Source organism: Vanessa cardui, chromosome 12 (genome assembly GCF_905220365.1).
Source record: "Vanessa cardui chromosome 12, ilVanCard2.1, whole genome shotgun sequence".
Lineage (NCBI taxonomy): Eukaryota > Metazoa > Arthropoda > Insecta > Lepidoptera > Nymphalidae > Vanessa > Vanessa cardui.
In genome coordinates, this window is record NC_061134.1 from 8373186 (window position 1) to 8397011 (window position 23826).

The window sequence follows — 23826 nt, forward strand, 5'->3', positions numbered from 1 at the left end:
TTTTATTAGCAACTAAATGAAGTACAGTTGTATTTGTAGTACTACTAGCCTAGTACTTTAATAAGGTTACGAAGGTAAGAACCATATCGGTTTAAACCTTAGTTCCTGATTATCTATATAAACTTAACAACGATTAATATGTTAATAAATAAAAGAAATTAACAGTAGCAATCAAACATACCGCCTTTTATATAGTATTTTGAATGTTTTAGATTTAATTATTATTTAATTTAACTACTTTATTCATAGTTCAAGTTTACTATCTGAAATAATATCATGGAAAGTATGTATATTTGTAAGTCCGAATAACATCTAAAAGTAATGGAAAAAAAAATTAAACTTAATAAATCAAAACATTAATGTCCAAGGAATTAAACAAAAAAAGAAAGTAATTTAATTTCATCTATTTTATTAGATCCACATAAAATAATATCATTGTAAAGTATCGTTTTTGGTCAAAAACAAGTATAACATCACAATTTATTTAGCTTTTAAAAGAAATATTAAGTGAAACCAAGTAAAATACAATCAGTCATTCTTAGCGAAACATCGACATTGATCATATTTAGTAGAATTGCAACGCAATTGTGACACAGCTATATTGAATATATACAGTTACGTATATTTCACTCAGTTCATTTTCTGTGCTATTTAATTGGGATCAACAAGGAATGCGTTGTACCGACATATCAGAAAAGTTTTCACAACCATTATCTTACACCCGTACAACAATATAATTAATGCAAAGAACATCTTATCCGCCATTTTTTTACAAAAAAAATCAGCAACATTTAAGACACGTGCAAACATCAATAACATCTATGTTTAATTTTGTACAAGACATATAACTTTCACTCACCACTTAGGCACAATAAATTTATGGTCGGCATTAACATTCAAAACATTTTTACGTAAGTATATTTATCGCATATAATGTAATTATAGAGAAATGTGGGTTTTGACATATATGTGCGTATAAGGTTTATATTATATGTTAAAAACACCAATACAAACATAGTATTATTCAAACATTCTAGATTCTTTAGTATAAACTTCACATAAACATTGTAGAAATAATACCGTACAAACATACGCTGGAGTTGGTAAACAAGCTGTTTATAATTATGTAATTATATACAATTCATACAAAGTGCGCAAATGAAGATACATAGCTAGCATCTGTGTATTTATTTTAAATACTATATACTTTTATTATGAATTATGAATAATCTTAAAGTGCCCATACCAACTTTAACAAAATAACCCATTACACAGTCAATATTCAAAGTGAAATGTCTTCCATTGTAGCAATTTTCGAAATATATAACACGACATTGAATTAATTATCCTAAGATATTTACGCATAAACGCGCGTTTATCGAAACATTTATTTTAAAAGAAATCAACTTGGATCCATTCTAACGCACATAGGAAAGGCAAAAGCAATCAATCTCGAACACTATGTACATAAAAATCAGATCATAGAAAGAATTATCGCTAAAGTAAGTTGCCTTCGAATGATGACATTCACGTTTTAATTCATACTATCAATAAAAAATTATATATTTACCTCACAAACATAAATGTCTAGTATTTGATGCATTTGTAAGAACTACTACTTGTGTATCTCCGTTTTTATATTTATGATTTTAGCAAATACGGTACAGCTGTGAGTGTTCGTTGTCCCTTTGTCATTGTCGTAGTTGTTTTAAAACTTTAAAACTAGACAAAGTTTTTTTTTTAAAATACTATAATGTTTGATGGCATAAGAGGAAGAATATATGAATATTAAGTGATGCATTAAAATAATGAGAAATAAAATTTAAGGTTATCGACAACATTAATTTTTTTAATTTAACGACGATATTTCGTTAGTTTAATACTTGGTGTACTTAATTATTTCTCAAAGAAAAATTTACATATAATGTCGCAAAAACTTCGTACATATTTAGAAAATATCTTCCTAAATATAATTAATTATAATTGTTAGTACTAATTTTAACTGTAGTTGTACCGTTGGAACTTGATTGAATTTTATTAACTTTCCTACCCATTAAATATATAAAATAACAATGTCTAAAAATAAGCGTTGATTTAAAAAAAAAAGACAATGCATATGTCACAATATTGTACTGTGAAATTCAGGTTTATTGGGAAAGGATTCTACATAAAAATAATGTTTTAACTTAATAATTCAACAAGTTAGTTGGATCTTTTTATCGCATAAAGTATTATATAAATCAATTAGGCAAGCAAACATCTCGAAAACCCAAGACAAAAAATAACACATTAATGGAATATTACGTAAAGAAACAGTACAACCTGATGTAATTTCAGTTCAGTTTTAAAATATTTTTTCCAATACCTTATAAAATAATATTTACATTGTCCATGTATACTTAGCCTTAATTTTACCCTGCTTACAGCACAACTTGCTCCATACCAAAACAAGTATTGTCAATTGAATTGGCCTGCCCTTAATCATTTTACAAAACCCTGCCATTTTAAATTCGCCAATTTTTTTTATTTTTCCGACCTGATGATACCAGTAATTCTTTTAAAATAAAAGTAATATCACAATGATTAAAAAAAGTCATTTGTGGCGAAACAATATTTAAGTATTTATTTTTCTTTGAAAAAACATGGACTAATAAGAGATATTAAAAAAAAAAAATCTCAGATTGATGAGTCTAGGGTTTTTTTTTCCTGAATAGGACTTATCTATTCAAACTGAATGATATAAAGATTAAATTAGAAAACATACTTTTATCATAAATGGTCATTTTTATAGAAGAATATTATATACCTTACTAGCAAAAATTTATTTTACACAATTTAATAAAAATGGCATGCACAAAACACTGTGCTGTGGTTTGTTTTGTAGATTTGACCATATAAATTATCTACATTTTATAAAAATAGAAAAGGTATCAGTCAATATACCTACCTTACACATTTTAATTAATAACAATACAGTAATCAATGTAGCTTTTATAAACAACGGAGATGTCTAATAAAACACAATTTGAAATGCATCAAAGACTTCCAGTTTAACTATAATTAGGCTCACAAAATATATACAATTAAACTGAAGAGCTACAAAATGATCTTTACTTTCCAAGTAAACAAACACACTATATTAACTACCATATTTTTCTTGACAAAGATGAATTCACTCATGAAAATTTAGAATGGTCTATTAGTAAATTTGGCCACATATTTAGGGACCCTGGTCATAAATTTACCTTTGATGAATATAAAGAGTGAAAAGATGTGATATGTCTATATTTTATAAATATTACAAGGTAATATTTTCAATCATGATCAGATAAGATTTTCATGTTGTGGTAAATCTGTTAATTTCTGACAACTGTGCATTTCAAACGTCTAAGATTTCCAAATTACTTCTACAGGCATTTGGCACATACATTTAAAATAAAAGTATTAATATTAAAATAGTTTTCCAATACCAACATCAAAGCCTGCAGATGAAACAAACCTGCAATCCCCAAAAATATGAATTGTAAATGACTTCACCATTACCTATATTTATACAAATAATTCCCTACTCTTACACACATAGATTCTAATTGACTTAAGCCTTCTCATACACTAAAATGTTTAGGTCAATTAGTTATAAATATTACATGAATAATAATGTATTTTAAAATTTATGAATTGTACAAATTAAGTGAATTTTTTTTATTAAAACAATCACACCTAAGCATCAGAAAGTCCACTGTGCCTTTTTAAATGTTCACTGTTGTCATCACTATCTGAATTTTTTCTTTTGCGATTATCAAACCTGACACCAGTTTCCTGTACAACTCGTTCACTATTCTTAATTGCAGAAATTATATTTTCTTTCGATGGAGCAATTAATTTTAATTCATCCACACTTTCATTAACTGCTGGCTCCACCAAATGCATTACGATTCGTTCTAAACGCTTTGGATGTTCAACAGGAGCTTCATCAATTGCCAGTACTTTTTCACTCTCTAATCGTTCAGTATCCACCATCACAGAATATTTTCTTTTCATTTCTTCCATCATTTTTCTACCATATTCCTCTCCGACAACACTGTTGACACATACAAAACTCTGTACTTTCTTAGTATCTTTGTCGATTTCTAGAAAACCTCTAGTTCTCATGTAAATAAAATGACCTGAACGTGACATGAGTCTGTAATATGATTCTCCGAACTCTCGGCTTTGGTCATACATTTGTCGCAAGACACAAATCACCCAACGAACATCATCCTTATGCATAAACACAAAGGCAGATGTCCCTGTAACTTCTTCGGTCATATAACCAGCAGCTAAAGAAATACTTTGATCACATTGCACTATGCGACCATCAATTAAGTGCCTTGTCCAATATTCAGAGTATGCAGTAGGTGGCAACATTCTAGCAGGCAAGCTATTTGATAAAACATGAACCATTCCTATAAAAACATAATCATTTCCACTTGAAGAAAATGTGCGATGGTGTCTAACTCTCTGCCTTCTAATGGTCTGTTCATCTTGGACACCATTAGCTGTGGCTCGATCAGAACGTCGTAGCATACCATCTATCCTACAGCGTTCATACCTTGGAGGATCAGTCCTTGCTCCTGATCTCATTATTCTGAGATGGAAATTATGATGCTGTTCAAACAACTTAGCATTACAACCAGTCTGTAATTCTAGAGGATAAATATGTTGCCTAAGAGTCTCTTTATCTTCGTTGTGTATGTAATTATATATGTCTTGGCCAAGAAGATCTATATGACAATATCCTAACTTCTCTTGAACATTCGGAGAGACAATAAATATGCGACCTTTGCATGTAACAGCGAACATGAAGCCCCCAATAAGGTCAAAAATCTTTAATACAGCTGGAGACCATGTTTCAACATGGCAACATTTAATGGTATCACCAAAAACATGTTCATTTCGAAGTTTATTAGCTGCAAGGCGCAGAACACTAGTTTTGTCAACTTTTCGTTGTGAATGTACAACATCAGAAAGTAAAGACATCATTTGAGCAATTTGGGAATTAAACTGACTTCTGCGATGTTTTTCAGCATTAATACGAGATTGTCGATCGCTTGCTTTGGAAATCGGTAAATCAGGCGAGTGTGCATCAGACGAAGAATCACCACAACTTACATTTTGTAAATCAAACGCCTGGGGAACAGAGACTGCCATTCCAAATTCTGGACTAGCCAGCCCTACCTGATTAGCCACACCGGCATGGACTCCTAGACGTGTGCTAGCTGGCCCGGGAGATTCCATCATTATCAACTGATCACAAGTGCCCTTGTTTAAAAGTCACTCATCAACACTCAATATATATTCATAAATAGAACAATAACATAGCTACATTGTCAGTAACTAAACTATTTAACACCCATACTAATTACACACAGCTATCATAATGATTTTTAACGAATATTAGAAAATTTAACCTTTTTTATTAATATAACATTTAATATTCACAATGCAAATCCTCGTTATACACTATCACCGCACGGCACAAAACAGTATAATAGATTTGACTGGAAAATAGTGGGTCGCCAGTGCTTCAATTTATTTACCCATAAAAGTGATTGTAAAAATTCGAATAGCCCTTTCGACTAATATTTTTGTAAAAGTTATTAAAATTAAGATTACATAAGTTCCATAAAGTAATTTGATTAAATATGAATAAAAGAGAAATATAAGATAACTGATTTATACATATAAATATATATGTAGTAAAAATAATTCTCAAGATAAGCTGACCATAAATATTTTAATTTTGTATAATTAAAGTAAGCCCTGAACAATTGTTACTCCTAAATTAATAAGTCACAATTATATTTTACTGCCAAAAAATTGTTTTAGTAGAATATATGAAACGGTTCAATCGTTTCTATAATAAAATAAAGGATGTAATTGTTTATTTTTTTTTCAACAAGAAAGATTTTTGGTTTATGAAATTAAATCGTTTATAATGAATCAATGTATGTATGTTTTACACACATAAACTTTATTCGAAATTAAAAAAGTGATGTTTCGTGTTTAAAAACTCCGTAAAATTTCTAAAAATACTGAAAATAAAAATGTAAGTTTAAAGGGAAATCTTTGAAATAGGTAACACTTGCTAAAGTCAGTGTGAGATGTCATTAAATTAACTACAGATTATATATTGATCATAAATCGATTCATAAATCCATAAACGATGTATTCATAGACCGAATCAAAAATCTAGCAGCAAATAAGTAAAGTACAAAAATGTTGTACAAACAGTAGCGTAGCTATCGTAGGGCCAGAAGGTGCAGTACACCAGGGCCCTGGAGTTGTCTCGGACTCTTTGGTTTCGGAGGCCTCTAAACTAAACCTTAAGTTTCTGTAGCTAGAAAATCACGACCCTGCGCACAAGATTTTTTATTTGGTTAATTATCTATAATCATTTTATTGTAATTATTAGTTAAAGAGGGATGGGATAGAGGAGGTGAGGACCCGATTTTTTTTCTATGAGCGCGGGGGCACTACCTACGTCTACTACGCCTACAACTACTACGGTAGCTACGCTACTGTGTACATATTTGCTTTTGATTCTTCACTATAATATTCTAAATAGTCCGAACTGCCTTCTGGGATTAACTGACACTAATAATGAAACATGATTTAGGGAAATGTAGCAAATTAATTATTATTTATATATTAGTAATTGGTAGCTATTATAATTAAAGCACACTTCCACACACTATCCCTAGCAAATTTCGTGTGAAAATTGTGCTATTGGATGAAGCTTGTAAAGTATCGCAATATTTTTAAGTTACTTAATTAGTAGGAAAACCAGATACAATGAAATGTTAATTAATGAATATGAAAGGAACGACGTATAGTTATTTAGTATTTCTTTAAATCGTCGGCCGTAACAAACCGACATTTTATTTTAATGGAACTAAAAAAAAAATGTGCTATCTTATCACAAAATAATAATAAAAAGCATTTTCTGGAAGTGTCACCCGGCAAACCAATTTATAAGACGTTGTCACGTCAAAAAAAAAAATACAGACGAATTGATAACCTCCTCCTTTTGGAAGTCTGTTGAAAATGATCTTGAAGCGTCAAAGTCCTACAGCCTATAATCACAGACGCTACTTCGATTATGGCACTTAATAAATCGATTTTTACGACACTGACATTTCTTAAATCAAAACAAGATTCGAATTATTTTATAAATTTACTCTTATAACTTATAAGTAACAGTGTTTAATTTAGTAAACGAATTGATATGATGGAAACTGTTAGGTAAACTTTTTTTTAAATTGTAAATACGTTATTAATTTAAATTAGGTAGGTACCTACTTAAGAATTGTCACTCAAGAGTACTATTTATATTAAAAAACGTTAAATCTATAATGTTTTTCCTGAATGTTTAAATAGTAGTCATAATAATTTTATTATTTGAGTATTACGTGTTATCATCAAGCAAACCGGTTTCGCTAAGTATGCTCTAACATATTTCGTTTCAAATCTCAATTGAGGAAAGACGAACTAGTTAGTGAATCTCGATTGTTACGAAAATGTGGCTTAAAAATTTTGTCTTATTCTTAATATTTCAAATCATCAACGCCGGAGAAGGTAAGGCTCTATTTATTCTAATTTAGTATTTTAGTGTTTGACTTCAAATTAATAATGCTAATTCTGTTCAGTTGGCGATAATTGCATACCGAACGAAGATGTTGAAGAAGGAATTTGCAAATCCGTGATCGATTGTGAGGTAGCAATAAGGTCAGTGGCTGAATGATAACCTTCACATTTGTGATACATTTATTCATATGTTTATGAATATAGCATAGTACACAATTGTATCAAAGTTATATTATCAATTAGCCATAAATTGCATGCAAAGGAAACTAATATTAAATATTTATCATATATGAATGAATATTATCGATGAAATTTACATATATGTTTTCATTTTTATTCTTAATTTAATTCAACTTTTATATGATAAACTGAAGTTACAATCTATTAAAATTTTGTATTTATCAAGTGTAAATTTCATGCTGCTTGTAATAAAAGAAATTACAAGACTAGTACAAATATTTTTTGTTTCTAGTAGAGTACATGCGTACATTAATTGATTTTTAAACTATACCAATAAAGAAAAATGTATAACTTATGAATTGTTTATTTTTCAGAACAATACAACAATCTGGAAACCATCCTTTTAGAAGATGTGGTTTTCATAGGGATATGGAAATTGTATGTTGTCCAACTACAAAATATGTAGTACCAAAACCAACAAAAAAGCCTACCACCAGACCAACGGCGGATAAATTTGGTAAATAAATATAATACGACATTTTAGTTTAGTTGATATTTATACCTTATAACAATTGATGATAGAGTTACGTTTGCTGTAATGGGCAATACAAACAGTTTTTAATTAATCTGTCATAATAAATAAAACCACACCATTCCAGTAAAATATTTAGGTTCACTAATAGTGTATATGTTTCCCTAAAATTGTTGACTTCCAAAGTTCTGACGACATTTAAAATTCCATTTTTTTGTGAACCCTATCCTATTAGAATAAGTTGATATTAAACACAATAAAGTTATAGGAAAGGATTAGTTATGATCATTTTTTTTGTGTTTACCCTTGTTTGCTAAATTTGGATTAATTGTATATAATAAACATAAATATTAAAGTCAAATAAATTACTGGAAAAAATGTTATTTTTTGCAGGTGACACAAATACTCGCTCTCTAAGAATAGCAGATAAGGGTTGGTTGACATATTTTATTTATTACAATATATTCTAGTTTTAACTAGAAGCTTTAACTTTTTTAACACACATTTCTTCTTACATTAAAATCTTTTATTATAAATAAAGTTTACCCTCCAATTTTAATTGATTCTCAACATTTTTATGTAAACATATTTTTAACAATTTGTTTAATATTTAGTACTATAAAAAGTATATCACAATTTATTAAAAAAATGTGGCTTACTAAATTTATTTAATACATATTACATTCAAGTGTTATGTTTATAGAATATTTATATTAAAGCCTCAAAACAATTTGATTGAGCAGATAATGTAATTTTCAAGTTAGACTTTATATGTACCAATAATTATACATATGTATATCTTTTTAAAATATTGTTTTTAAAAATAGAGAAAAAAAATGTGGAAACGAATCACTGAGAATAGAAGAAAATCTTTAAGAATTTCAAAATTTGAGATTTATTAGATAGTTTTTTTAATGTTTGTACTTTCAGAATGCCAGAAGATTGTCGAGACAAGCTTGCCTCCGCTGGGTTTACATATAATAGGTGGGGAAACTGTATCACTGGGGGAATTCCCACATATGGTAATATCATTTTCCTGTTATTATTATAAATAAAACATAGGTCATATAATGCTACTCAAAATTTGTAAATTAAACCAAACAAAATGTGTTATAAATCACATATGCCAATGTATCATTAGAAATTTTCATATAGTAATAAATTAAAGACATTTTTGTTTAATATTATTATATTATTATTTTATACATTAAAATATTATAATAGGTATTTTTCCAATTAAATACCAATTAAGGAAATTACTTCCTGATTTATGAAATATGATACACACGTCAATTTGTGAGTGGGTTTTTTAAAGATTGACTCATAATGCAAGTTTTCCTGTTGGTCAATCAAGACAGTTTGATAACTTTGATGTCTTTATTATTGTGTTAATCATTTTCGATTTCATCTAATAGTTAATAGAGCTGAGATGGCACAGTGGTTACAACATGTGCATCTTAACCAATGATTGCGGGTTCAAACCCAGGCAAGCACTAATGAATTTTCATGTTCTCAATTTGCATTTGCATTTCATCTCGTGCTCAGTGGTGAAGGAGAACATCGTGAGGAAACCTGCATGTGACTAATATGTATGAGTGTACGACAGGTTTTGTTTTGATTTATTATTATTAACGTGTAGCATTTAACGTTATAGGTGGCGCTGGGGTATGAACGGACTGATGGCTACGATTTTCTCTGTGGCGGCTCATTGATATCGCGAACGTACGTGCTCACAGCTGCACACTGTGTGGACACTCTGGACCAGTGAGTAATAGCCTGTAAACGTCTCCCTGTTAAGTGAACCTCCCCATAACAATGCTTCTACTTTATGTCACCAAAATTTGTTTTGTGTGAGAGTTCGCACTAATGGTGTTTTCACGCTATGTTTTTATTGTGACAATGAATTATGTAGCTTGGTGCTAAAATGGCTTACATTAATTGTTGATTTCTTCGCCTAACAGCCGATGCTAAGTTGCAATTTTGATACGCCTCTTTTAGTCTCTTTCAATGATTCCATACGCGCGAGTGCTGTGACGTCATTTCAAAACGCGCCGAGCGGGTAGCGCACCGCTTAGTATCAAGTCACCAGCACTTTTTTATCATAACTCGGTTCCCTATCGAGATACGAAAATTTTTATGGAATACTTTTTTTAAACGTTACGATTAACGTTATCGAGATTTCGATTAAAAAAAAACACGAATTTTGGGAGAATAATAGTTGTCCCTATTTGCTTTTTTCTCGTGAAAGGTATCGAAAAATTACTGTAATGAAACTTATAGAGTGTGTTCCGACTTACAAATTCGTAATAATTATAAAAAATAATAATTACACGTGGTCATTTTTGTCACACGTTTTTCGTCTTTTTCACGGATTATCTTCGTGATTCTTTTTTTTTTATTCGTACCATTTCACAAAGAGTATTTTGAAACCGGTATTTCGAAAGCACACCATGCAATCACGCCCTTGTTTTTCTATTATGAGAATGTCGTCTCCATACTTCTCTTGCAAATGTGTTTTAACCGTTCTGATGTCAGGAACGAAATATCCATTTTTTTGGTTTATTAACTCACTAATATAAAATTGACATTAGTTGGAGTAGGAATAAGAATGACCTGGATAATTATCGTTACAGGCTATCCAAATTCGGTGTCTCACTAGACTTTTAAGCTAACGAAAAAAATTAATTAATTTACTTATATTCAACTTTCTAATTTGTATATGTTTTTACTGTTATGTATTATTTTTTCACTTTTTTATCGTAACTGTATTTAATTATTTTTGCTTACGGTCTCCTTTAATTAATCTAGCGCACAACTTGTAAACCTTATATTGTTTAATAATAAATAAATATATATTGGACAACATCACATAAACTTTAATCTTATTCCAATGTAAGTAGCTAAAGCACAAAATCAGAAGTAACGACGGTACTACCGACACCCAGACCCAAGACAACATAGAAAACTAATGAACTTTTTTTTAACATCGACTCGGCCTGGAATCGAACTCGGGACCTCGGAGTGGCGTAGCCTTGAAAACCGGTTTACAGTGTGTAACTCGACCACGGAGGTCGTCAATAATTAGTATTTATGTATTTATGGTTGTGAGATGAATTGAATAAACGAATTATATATATGTAATAGGCTATTTGACTGGTTTTTAAAATCCATTTTATATTATTTAGTAGAGGTTAAGGAACCCAGTAAAAGTAGATTTTTTTATTTCTAGTACATATTTGCTGAAAAATATCATATAAAAAATTCCATATTTAAATAACGCGCAAAAACGCTACTTGGACAATATGGCGCTGCAATGGGGTCGGTGACGTCACGCTGTATTTTATTCTGTGGTACATATAGTAGAAAAGCAAGGTTTACAACAAAGTGACTTCATCATAAGCCCGGCCAATCAGGAGCGTTTTGTGTCACGTGACAAACGTTTGAAAAAAAGCATTATTATTTATTGATTTTTGAATAAATTAAGTATTATTTTCAAGTTAATATACACTGATTACAATAATTCACAATTTATTTTTCGCATTGTCGAATAGCCTATTTGTATTATTCGTAAGTATGATTTAAAACTATATGTATTGTAAATGTTTCTATTGTATTTTATAGAGTTAAGCCGAGTATAGCTCGCATGGGAACAATCGAGATTGGTGACAGGCAGTGGAGCGACGAGACAGATGGGAGAATAAATGAAATCATAACGCACCCGTCATACAAGAGGCGCACCAAATACCACGACTTGGCGTTATTGAGGTATAATTCTACTTCTAACCCTTTGACTCCCAAGCTCTGATAACTATTCCAAATGCAAGTTAAATATTTTTAAAAATGGCTGTATATATGCACGCATAAATGTCTAACGATACAATTAACGATTTCTATAAATATGAGTCACTATTAATAAAGTTCAATGGAAGAAAGCGCCATGATACTGTCGTTCATTCCATGGTGGTACTCTACAAGAATAACTGGCCTAATTATTTGACCCACCATCATATAATGATATATATTACAGAACATACATGTTGTATGTTGGTAATCTGTGACGCAGACTTGACTTATCACTATATTAGTTCGGTGATTTTGTGTTTTACTATGTAGAAATACAATACGAATATTAAATAATTAATAAAAAAATAAACCGACTTAAAAATTAGAAATGACTAGTGAACGAAAATAAAATCAATCCTACCACGAATTGTGCGCGTAAATAGGATATAGGAATATAGCGCTCTATTTCTCTATTTCTAAATCGGGGAAGAGAGTGATTGAGATCACCTCTATTCCACCTCCTCACCTACGTCCACGAAAGAGAGGCGCCTAACTCCTTTATTTCTTGGTGGTAGGGCTCTGTGCAAGTCCGTCTGGGTAGGTACCACCCACTCACCAGTTATTCTACCGCCAAATAACAGTACTCAGTATTGTTGTGTTCCGGTTTGAAGGGTGAGTGAGCCAGTGTAACTACAGACACAAGGGACATAACATCTTAGTTCCCAAGGTTGGTAGCACATTGACGATGTAAGGAATATTTAATATTTCTTACAGCGTCATTGTCTATGGGTGATGGTGACCACTTACCATCAGGTGGCCCATATTCTCGTCCGCCAACCTATTCCATAAAAACAAACAAAAAAAAACAAAAAACTTTAACTTTAAAGGTCAAGCAAGTTACTCAAATAGTCGTAAATTCCCGTCCGCCCTTTAACGGGCGCTTTTACACCGCCCTATGTAAAATTGCAGTAGCCAAGAACCCTCGCTACATAACGTTGCAAAGATTATATTATTAATGGTATAGTCCGACACAACTTAGATGTAGCATCAGCAAATTCAATTAAGCCAATAGAAGTAGCTCGACGCTATTCGTCGCTATGGATTCTAGTGTCAATTCAACCCAAGATGTGCATTTAAGTCGACATGTCAAATTGACGAATATATTAGGTCATACGATGTTACAAGTTATTACGTTTGTGTAAAGATCATATTCACTTAAGAAATAAATATTGATAATTTGGGATAGCGTACTCAATTCGGATGTGATCGGTTTTACGAATTTTGCCGATTCTACATCTAAGTTGTGTCGTACTGTAGCAATGTATTGAACACTTTAGGTTCACTTAGTAGCAGTGGCGCAGCTATCGTAGGGCCAGGTGGTGCAGTGCACCAGGGCCCCGGAGGTCAGGGGGCCTTCTTGACTAAACCTTAAGCTTCTGAAGCTAGAAAATCACGAGTTTGCGCGAAAGATTTCTTATATGGTATCGATAATTTTAAAGGGTAATTATTAGTTAAAAAGGGATGAAAAAAAGGGGGTGAGGGCCCGTTTATTTTTCTATGCACCGGGGCCCTTCCTCACTTAGCTACGTAAGTAGCAATACTAAGAGAGTGCTGGTATTATTTTTTAATAGTAATGCTTTCCATTTACAATTCCCTTTAAAGTATTTTTGTTTTTCAAGGTTAGAGAGTCCGGCGCCGTTATCGACGAACTTAAACCCTGTATGCCTGTACACTAAAACCGATAATCCTAGAGTGCCACTAACGATTACCGGTTGGGGTAAAACTAGTACCACAAGTAAGTTTACTAACATAATCTACATATACGAATCTAATAAAGGTATTAGAGTATATAGATTTAGTAATAATCAATAACAACAGCCTGTAAATTCCCACTGCTGGGCTAAAGGCCTCCTCTCCCTTTGAGGAGAAAGTTTGGAACATATTCCACCACGCTGTTCCAATGCAGGTTGGTGGAATACACATGTGGCAGAATTCCTTCACCGCTGAGCACGAGATGAATTAGTAGTAGTAGTGCTTAATTTGTCTTGATAATTCATCTCCTGTTCAGCGGTGAAGAAAAACATCGTGAGGAAACCTGCATGTGACCAATTTCATCGAAATTCTGCCACATGTGTATTCCACCAACCCGCATTGGAACAGCGTGTTGGAATATGTTCCAAACCTTCTCCTCAAAAGGGAGAGGAGGCCTTTAGCCCAGCAGTGGGAATTTACAGGCTGTTGTTGTTGTTCTTGTTTCCCCTTAAGAACAAGGACGAGAAAAAGACCCTTTCTTTTGTTATATCATTCGAGGGCGAGTGGCCAATTGGAGCACCTGATAGTAAGTCGTCACCGTTGCACATAGACCTTGGAAACTGAGGCCCTCGTACGCTTTAAACCAAAACACAATAATATAGTATTGTTGCTGGACTATAAGAGGTATTACTCGCTCCTACTTTAAAACCTCTAGCAGCTACCAGTAACATCCGTAAAACAGAGATACATAAGAACAATGATGTTCTAGTAAACAGATATGTCATTAACACGCAAAAAGTGAAGACTAGAAAACGTCCTAATTGGGACGTTTGCCTTTAGTCGTTTTCATCATAATCATGCCAGTAATACGTTATAATACATCATAATTATGTAATAATACGTTTTGCGTAATTAAAACATCTAGTTATCCCTTTCACTTATTGTTTTTATCAAGCTATCCTTTTCACTTTTAACGAAATGTAAAATAAACGGTCCCTGGCGCGGCACACTTTTTTCTGTGTTTTAGTATGGGTATAACATATCTGTTTATTAGAATATCATTGCATAAGAAGCAATCCCAACCCCCTCCCCGAAATGACTTCTCTCGATAAATGTAAGACCAAAGACAAGAGAAAGAAAAAAGCAGTTTTGTCATCATCGATCACGTGATTTATTTCGTAGGAGACGTAAAAAGTACATTATTGCTGAAAGCTAACGTGACCGTCGTACCGAGGGCTAAGTGTGGTGAATCCTATACGAACTGGCGGAAACTTCCCGAGGGTATATCCGAGGAGCAGATTTGCGCGGGAGATCCCCAGGGACTACGCGATACTTGCCAGGTACGTATATATGATATGTAGATTGATTATAATTTTAGCTTAATATCATTAAAAAAAAGAGCAATAAAACTTGAATTCAACTTTGTTTATATAATAAAATTAATTTATACTACTAGGTGACTAATAATTCGATCGTTTTTTTTTTTTTCATACGGATTGCAAGCAGTACACGTAATGTCGTATTTTTAATTAGACGAAGTCAACTGACGTTTACTGTGTTGTCACTTTTTAGTGAAAAAGAAAATAGTGTTGTGACAAAGTGAATGATTTAAAAAACTCTTAAATGAATGAAATTGCTTGGATTGTTTAGTAGTTAGTTAGTGTTCAAATCTGCCGACATTGTTTTCAATACATAATGTAATTGAAACTATAGATGTATAAAATATAACAGTGCATGATAGGAAATGAAAATAATAAACAACGCTGAATAAATAATTTGTATTTATTCATTATCAGATGATAAATCGTCACTATCACTTTCGGTGACATTAATTATAAATCTGTCTGAAACATTGTCGTTGTTGCATCATGTTGTCGAGACCATACATTTTATTCTCTTCTTTAATTATATGAGCAATGCAGCTACCCCATTATACGCCGTCTAGGAAAGCCTGACGGGACGATAACACAGTCTGGTCAATCCATGCTTTTTTCGGTGCATGACCTTAAAGATAGTAAAAAAAAATATTATTGAAATTAAAATATAATGGACATTTTAAATAAATAATAAATTTTAAATAAGTAATCAATACCTTCGTTAATCCAGGTTTCATCTTGGTAGTAAATATACCTTCCTTCTGTTAAAACTGAATGTAATTACATACTACTAGTAGATAACTTATATCAAAGCACTTTTATACGATTCTATTGTAAAATAGATATATTATTCTTTTCTATTATAGTTTGAAATGATTAACTATTTACACTCAGTCGTCATTCATCTTATTGAACGAGAACTCAACGCATCACTATTACTTTAAATATGACAACATCATATTAGAAAGTGTCATTAGTTACTGTCAGCTGGCTTCGTCTAATAAAAAATGCAATACAAAAATAAAAAATATTTACTTGGTGGTAGGGCTTTGTGCGAGCCCGTCTGGGTAGGTACCACCCACTAATCAGTTATTCTACCGCCAAATAACAGTAGTCAGTATTGTTGTGTTCCGGTCTGAAGGGTGAGTGAGCCAGTGTAACTACAGGCACAAGGGACATAACATCTCAGTTCCCAAGGTTAGTGGCGCAGTGACGATGTAAGGAATAGTTAATATTTCTCACAGCGTCATTGTCTATGGGTGATCGTGACCACTTACCATCAGGTGGCCCATATGCTCGTCCGCCAACCTATACCATAAAAAAAAAATAAAAAAAAAAAAAGACTATAGGGCAGTTTGAGAGTTTGAGTCGCGTCGGACGGTCTCCGGAGCTCGAGTGTTGCAGGGCGACTCGGGGGGGCCGCTGCAGGGGCTGACGGAGCGCGACGGGCAGTACCGGCTCGTGGGTATCACGTCGTTCGGGCGCGGCTGCGGCTCGCCCGTACCCGGCGTGTACACGCGCGTGTCGCACTACCTCGACTGGATCGAGGCCGTCGTGTGGCCTTCCGCCTGAGCGCGCACCCTCCGACTACTATAGAGATGGATACTGCGAGGCCGAGCCGTTGAAGTTCTGCATCAGGTGTTGCCAGCGTATCGCAATTATTTCAATGTCAAATCTTTGGGTCTTTTAAATAAAACTAATTATAACGGATGAATCGCGTTGCAGTGTTCGTGGTCACGGGTAGACTGTCTACCCGTGACCACGAACACTGCAAAGTGCTCGAAACGTCGGGATGTTTTAAAAATAATTAATATACGCGATTCATCCGTTATAATTAGTTTTATTTAAATGTGTAATAATCGCGAAAATTTAAGACAACATTATCTTTGGGTCTCCCATTCTTTTGTGTGCAACGTAGTGATGTTTTATGTCAAAAGAGAAGCAAAGGATTAGTTTATTACATATTATTATACTGTTTCCAATTTTGTTTAAAATATCTTTATTCAATTCAAAATTATCTTTGTTTAATTTCGACTTTAATTAACTATTGCAGTTCATATAAATTCGTATTGTTTTATTCTAGTTGATTATAGAACATTCACACATATTATTGTTTTGTCTATACTTCTACAGCTTCTCTGCCGGGTCTGCTCTTATAATTTTTTTTCGTAGTTGTAAAGGAGCTTTTTGGTTTTTTACTATGTACTCGAGAAATGTGATATGTTTTCGCTCACAGCGATTGCTAATTATTATTAACTAACATTGATTATTTCCACTGATAGTTTTAGTTGTAGATTTTTTAACTTGATACTTACCAACGACATTCTTATAATAGCTACCATAGTCGCTGTCCCTTATTTTACCGTATCAGTTGTCACTATTAAATTTAAAATATATCTGCTACTTTGGCAAATTATGTGTATAGAAATTTGGTCACCCGCTCCGTTATTATAGTATGATTCAATGATATTCTAATAAACAGATATGTTATATCCATACTAAACAACAGAAAAAAGTGTGCCGCGCCGGGGACCGTTTATTTTAGTTTATTTTTATATTTCGTTGAAAGTAAAAAGGATAGCTTGATAAAAACAATAAGTTAAAGGGATAACTAGATGTTTTAATTACGCAAAACGTATTACTACGTAATTATGATGTATTATAACGTATTACTACGTAAAACAACTAAAGGCAAACGTCCCAATTAGGACGTTTTCTAGTCTTCACTTTTTGCGCGTTAATAACATATCTGTTTACTACAACATCATTGAGTATGATTTATCTTTTTTCTAACAATTACTAGACTGCATATCTAGGACGAAAAAATATAGTACATTGTCATATTGTGCATTCCTAATATTAAACAGCTCGCGTAGAATTACAGTAGGGGCTAAAATTTGGTGCTTTTGTATCTGTCTCTATCTTTATAAATATTTGATGACGTATAGTAAGACACAACTTAGATGTCGCATCGGCAAAATTCGTAAAACCGATCACATCCGAATTGAGTACGCTATACCAAATTATCAATATTTATTTCTCACGTGAATGTGATATTTGCACAAACGTAATAACTTGTAACTTGACCTAATATATTCGTCAATTTGACGCGTCGATTTACATGCACTTGCTTTCTCTGACGCGTGAATCTATAGCGACGAATAGCGTCGAATGGCGCGATAGGGAGCTATTTCTATTGGTTGTGTAAATCGGCTGTAATCGGTTTTAATTTAATTCCATTGCATTTTCCGATGCTACATCTAATTTGTGTCCTACTATACAAATATAGTTCTGGTTGTTTTATGCTATGTTTATCAATGATTATTAGGCGTAATATATCGAATAAATTCAAAATTGTCAAGTCCCTAGTCAATGTAGAAAAACGAAGCTCTCTTAGTTAAACTGTGATTTAAATAATTTGTCTTAGCATATTTTTATATCAATACTGAAGTTTCTGATTATATTGTGAAATGTGAATAAATTTTTATACTTTTTTAATTTCATTTATCATGACTACCTCCCTCTATGTAGTGTCAAAGATATTTTTTTTCATATCCCTATTAATTAGATTTGTTACATTATTTTTTTGAGATAAAACTTCTTCAAGGCATTTACTAGGTGTGATAAGTATGACGTTTTCATAGGGGTATAACCATTAGTGATAGCATTTAAACAAAAGCTCTGACCTTACTTGGTGGTAGGGCTTTGTGCGAGCCCGTCTGGGTAGGTACCACCCACTCATCAGTTATTCTACCGCCAAATAACAGTAGTCAGTATTGTTGTGTTCCGGTTTGAAGGGTGAGTGAGCCAGTGTAACTACAGGCACAAGGGACATAACATCTTAGTTCCCAAGGTTAGTGGCGCAGTGACGATGTAAGGAATAGTTAATATTTCTCACAGCGTCATTGTCTATGGGTGATGGTGACCACTTACCATCAGGTGGCCCATATGCTCGTCCGCCAACCTATACCATAAAAAAGACCATTATACTTGTTGATTTTCCCAATAAAAAACTTATAAAAAATGTATTTCGATAAAATAAGCACGCTTTCATGTCATAAAAATAAAATTTCAAACCTTTTTGCCGCATCAAAATGTAAACTCGGTCAAAACTTGAACGCGGCCAGTGATAGGAAAATATTCGTGTACGTACGACTGGCACTCATTCAACATTTACATTTAGTGTTTTTGGGGAAATGAATTACAGTCATTGTTGTTTGTGTGTAGTTGAAAAAATATTAGCGTTAAAATTCCAGAAAAGTTGTTCATCAATGTGCCAGATCATATTGGAATGAGGAGTGTTTGGTTGGAACTCGCAAAGCGACAGATCGAAACATCAAAGTAGTTATCGACGTTGCATGCTCTGACTTAAAATAGTTAAAAGTTCATGGGCGGTGGTAATCACATTCCATCAGGTGAGCCTGCTGCTAGTTTGCCACATATGACATAAAAAAAGAGATACTTATCAACTAAAAGTCGCCTACATTAACTATAGGATCATTTCAATATTCAACATAAGAAAAACGTATAAAATCTAATAATATTTTAAACTTTTTCTGGCAATGGATAAATAAAGTTGATATAAACTTAGCTTACAATTACTATGAAGTATGAAAGTTGATAGATTAGTATCCAACTGTTTACAATAAAGAATAAACTATTTTTGCCTATATGACGTCATACCATAGTGGCACGTAAAATACAGATTATAAATTACAACTTTTAATATTATCACACGATTATGTGTTTTTATGATTTATATTCAGAATACTTAGTATATTTGTACAAACATTTTAATTTTTATCAAATTTTCCACTATTATTTTTCTTTATCGAAAGTACTCTATATATGGTCTTTATATTATCTTTTGCGTTGCTTATTTTAAGAATAGAAAGCATTGGTCACTATACTATGCTAAAAACTTTGATTACGTTAAAGAAAATAATTTTAAGTGTTCATGGGATCGCAGTGTTAGCGATAAGGCCGCCTCTTTTACATCTTTCCTAACCGTGTTAAGAGATGATTTGATGGGCAGTGGCGCCAAAGGCAGTGTGGGCCACCGCCCATTTTTGCGCGGTGCAAAGGGCCTCGCGCCTTACAACCGTTTTTTTTTATAATAAATGTAATAAACGTGTTCTAGAGTGGAGACCGCGTCTCGGCAAACGTAGTGTAGGACGTCCTCGGGCACGGTGGAGTGACGACTTACGCAAGACGGCAGGCAGGAGCTGGATGCGAGTACTGGAGCCCAAGAACGATCTCAGTGGCGTGCAATTGGAGAGGCCTATGCCCAGCAGTGGACGCAAATGGGCTGATGGAATGGATTGGATTGAAGAAATAAATTGTGCATATTCCAATCTTCGCCGCGCGAAATGAATGTGAATAAAATAATCGATATTTTTAAAAAAACTGTATCATTATATATTAATTTTATACAATACAAAGTCTATTTTCACTGTCTGTCCCTATGTATGCTTAGATCTTTAAAATTCCGCAATGCATTTTGACAGTGGCGGCCTTAAGGGGTGGCGAACAGGGCAATCGCCCGGGGCCTCGCGCTTGAAGGGGCCTCGCCTAGCGTCCAGCCAAAAAAAAAATTTTTTCTTACTATATTTTTATTTATTTAAGACTTTTGATTTTGTTCCTGATTTTGTGTATGAAGGAAACGATGACATTATCTCGGTGCTGAAATACATAATAGAAAACAAATAATAATGTAAACTGAAGTTTACCCCACTATCGAAATAGTTCTGCGAAATAGTTCTGTTTCTGAGTTCCTGTACCCGTATAGAGATACTAACCACGCTGGAAGAGAGGTCTATAAATTTGCAATATCTTATGGCCTCTCCCAGCTCGTCCACGTATCACTCGTATTCCAGATATCGTGGGCCACACTGAGTTTTGCCTAGACCTTCTGCTGACAACCGATCCCGACAGATATTCGGTTTCCGTTTCACCACCACTCGGGACATCGGATCATTGTGTGGTAAAATCTGTGTCACACAATGTGTGTGTGTGTACTCGCCTCTTGACACTAGCCCCAAAGGCACTAGGCGAGTGTGGAGATACAAGTTGGCGGATTGGGACGAGATGCGTCACTTTTTCGCTTCTTATTGTTGGAAACAGGTCTGTTTTTCTTCTAAAGATCCATCGTGCTGCGCAGATGCTGTCTCCAGTGTGACTTATCAAGCTATGGAGTATTTTATTCCTTTTGCTGAAGTATCCCTTGAGACCAAAGCTCGCCCTTGGTATAATGCTGAATGTCTCTCAGCTGAAAAGCGTAAGCATGAAGCCTATTTGTCTTGGGTTGATGCTCGTAAAAGCAAAGCATTGGACCTTCAGTCTAAGAAGAAAACATACAACGCAGCTACTAAATATTGTAAAAAAGCTATAAGAAAAGCTCATTTTGACCACATTAGCCGTATAGGGGGAAAGTTAGTTTCTTTTCCCTCAGCGGTTGAGAAAAAGTTCTGTCGCTCTTCGCTGCCTCCTCTCCGCAAACCTGACGGATCCCTGGCCCACACCGCTAAGGAGAAAGCAAATTTATTTGCCAATCTCTTCGCGGAGTATTCTCGTCTGGACAGCAATGGCAAGCGTCCACCTCAGTTACCTCCGTTTGGTCCTAAAATGAACGCCGTTAAAATACACTAAAAAGAGCTCTGTGACTAGATATGTGATTTTCTGAGGGAACGATCGATTCGAGTTGTCTTGGATGGCTCTTCTTCCGATCTAATGGCAATCAATGCTGGGGTACTTCAGGGATCTGTTCTCTCTGCTACCTTGTTTCTACGCCGATGACAGCACTGTAGTTGAGAGGTACATGTCCAACCCGCGAGCCAGTCCAGATGAAATACGGTCCTTGAGAGAGTCCATGATTGAACGGGTAAACGTGACTTTGCAGTGGGTGACGCCAATCTTGTCCATTTCAATCCTTCCAAAACACAAGCGTGTCTTTTCTCCGCAAAAAAGAGTAACTTCGATTTAACATCCACCTTCGAAGGTGTACCCTTTTAGGTATTACCATCACCTCTAACCTCAACTTTGGCCAACAAATCGAGTCTATGGCACAAGCGGTATCCAAGAAAATTTCAATCCTTTCAAAAGTTCGGGGGTACTTCAGCTCTGAACAGCTGCTTAATCTTTACACTGTACAAGTTCGATCATGCATGGAGTACTGCAGTCATCTCTTAGACGGTGCAGCCAAATATCATCTGGAAGCATTGGACTCAGTTGAACGAAGAGCCCGTAGGTTAATTAACGACGAAAAGCTCTCAAATAGCAGACTGCACACCCTTGAGCATCGTCGCCGAGTGGCCAGCTTATCGGTTTTTTGTAGGATGCACTTTGGAGAGTGCTCGAAGGCTCTTTTTGAACTGATAGAACCATCTCCATTCCTTTATCGGACAACTAGGCGCAGACAAAAGTTTCATCCATTCATTGTTGACCTACCCAAAAGTCGAACTAAACGATTTGTCAGCTCGTTTTTGGTAAGAGTCGCTAAGATTTGGAACGACCTGCCTGCGTTTATTTTTTCCTGATAAATTGAACTCCGGAGCCTTTAAGAGTAGAGTGAACAGGTTTCTTTTGGATGGGCGTGTACCACCTTCGTCTTCATCTACACTTTCCATCAGGTGAGATGGAAGACGACCTATGAACATACATAACATAACATATAAACGCCTATTCCATATAAATATGTAAAAAAAAAAGATCATTGCCACAACACCTGTTACGGTTGCGTCTGCTGAAAGGAGTTTTTCGAGGCTCAAAATTTTTAAAACATATTTAAGAAATTCAATGACACAAGATCGACTTTCAGCTCTTGTTATTCTGTCAATCGAAAATGACGTAGCTCATTCGTTAGATTATTGTGCTCTAATTGAAGATTTTAGTCTTAGTGAAAGCCGCAAACATTAATTTTAATATTTATCAGTGGCTAACATCTTTGTATTTGTTAATTTTGTAAATCTCTCAATGTAAGTAAAATATTTTAAAACTCTGCATTTATTTATTATTACAACTTTAGCATTTCTTACCAAACAAAACGATTACCTATCAAACAACCAGACCAACTTTCGCATCACATAGATAGGTACTTTTTCGTAGGCCAAAGGGCCTCGCAAAGACCTATCGCCCTGAGCCTCGCAATGGGTAAGGCCGCCGCTGCATTTTGATACATAGAGTGATTCGAGAGGAAGGCTTTTGCATATAAAACATGTACTACATAGTAAAGAAAAGCTGATAAGTGACTAATGTGATGTAAATAAAAACATTTTTGAACTAACATTGCAGACGGCGGCTGAATCCTAAATTCCCAAACGGTATAAGTCTATACATTAAAGATAACCCACAATAATTATTTTGTATCGTTTACATTTTACAACGAGAAATAATGCCTGATATTCGAAGCGATTTTAAGTCTCATCTAATTGGGTATTCTACGGTGCTTAAAATAGGACTTCAAAATGTTGTATATCGTCGTAAAAAGCCACAAAAACTGTATTTTGGCAAAATTTAAACCTTTTTAGCCCCACAAAAAACGCTGTCAGTCATTTTGTTGACGTTACACCTGTATAAATA

General features: G+C 33.8%; 2 protein-coding genes and 1 long non-coding RNA gene across 3 annotated transcripts; 1 reads left to right on the forward strand and 2 right to left on the reverse strand.

Moving 5' to 3' along the window:
* Window positions 1-388: 388 nt before the first annotated feature.
* On the reverse strand, window positions 389-5548 carry LOC124533978 (aryl hydrocarbon receptor nuclear translocator-like protein 1). The gene has a single exon (XM_047109561.1). The coding sequence runs from the start codon at window positions 5278-5280 to the stop codon at window positions 3721-3723; it is 1560 nt and encodes a 519-aa protein (XP_046965517.1). The 5' UTR covers window positions 5281-5548; the 3' UTR covers window positions 389-3720.
* Window positions 5549-7180: 1632 nt separating this feature from the next.
* On the forward strand, window positions 7181-18747 carry LOC124534266 (serine protease persephone-like). The gene is made up of 10 exons (XM_047110015.1): window positions 7181-7617; window positions 7689-7767; window positions 8181-8323; window positions 8732-8770; window positions 9269-9360; window positions 9993-10102; window positions 11960-12103; window positions 13801-13916; window positions 15056-15213; window positions 16654-18747. Exons 1-10 carry the CDS (start codon window positions 7560-7562, stop codon window positions 16819-16821), a joined length of 1107 nt encoding a protein of 368 aa, XP_046965971.1. The 5' UTR covers window positions 7181-7559; the 3' UTR covers window positions 16822-18747.
* On the reverse strand, window positions 17403-19553 carry LOC124534267. The gene is made up of 2 exons (XR_006966727.1): window positions 19232-19553; window positions 17403-18935 (listed from the first exon to the last, which is right to left on the reverse strand). It is a non-coding gene; the product is annotated as an uncharacterized LOC124534267 (long non-coding RNA).
* Between the last annotated feature and the right edge of the window lie 4273 nt (window positions 19554-23826).

Coding starts and splice junctions, on each gene's coding strand:
- LOC124534266 (XM_047110015.1), top strand. CDS start 7,560: ATGTGGCTTAAAAATTTTGTCTTATTCTTAATATTTCAAATCATCAAC. Junction 12,104..13,800: donor CACGACTTGGCGTTATTGAG/GTATAATTCTAC, acceptor TTGTTTTTCAAG/GTTAGAGAGTCCGGCGCCGT. Junction 15,214..16,653: donor GACTACGCGATACTTGCCAG/GTACGTATATAT, acceptor CGAGTGTTGCAG/GGCGACTCGGGGGGGCCGCT.
- LOC124533978 (XM_047109561.1), bottom strand. CDS start 5,280: ATGATGGAATCTCCCGGGCCAGCTAGCACACGTCTAGGAGTCCATGCC.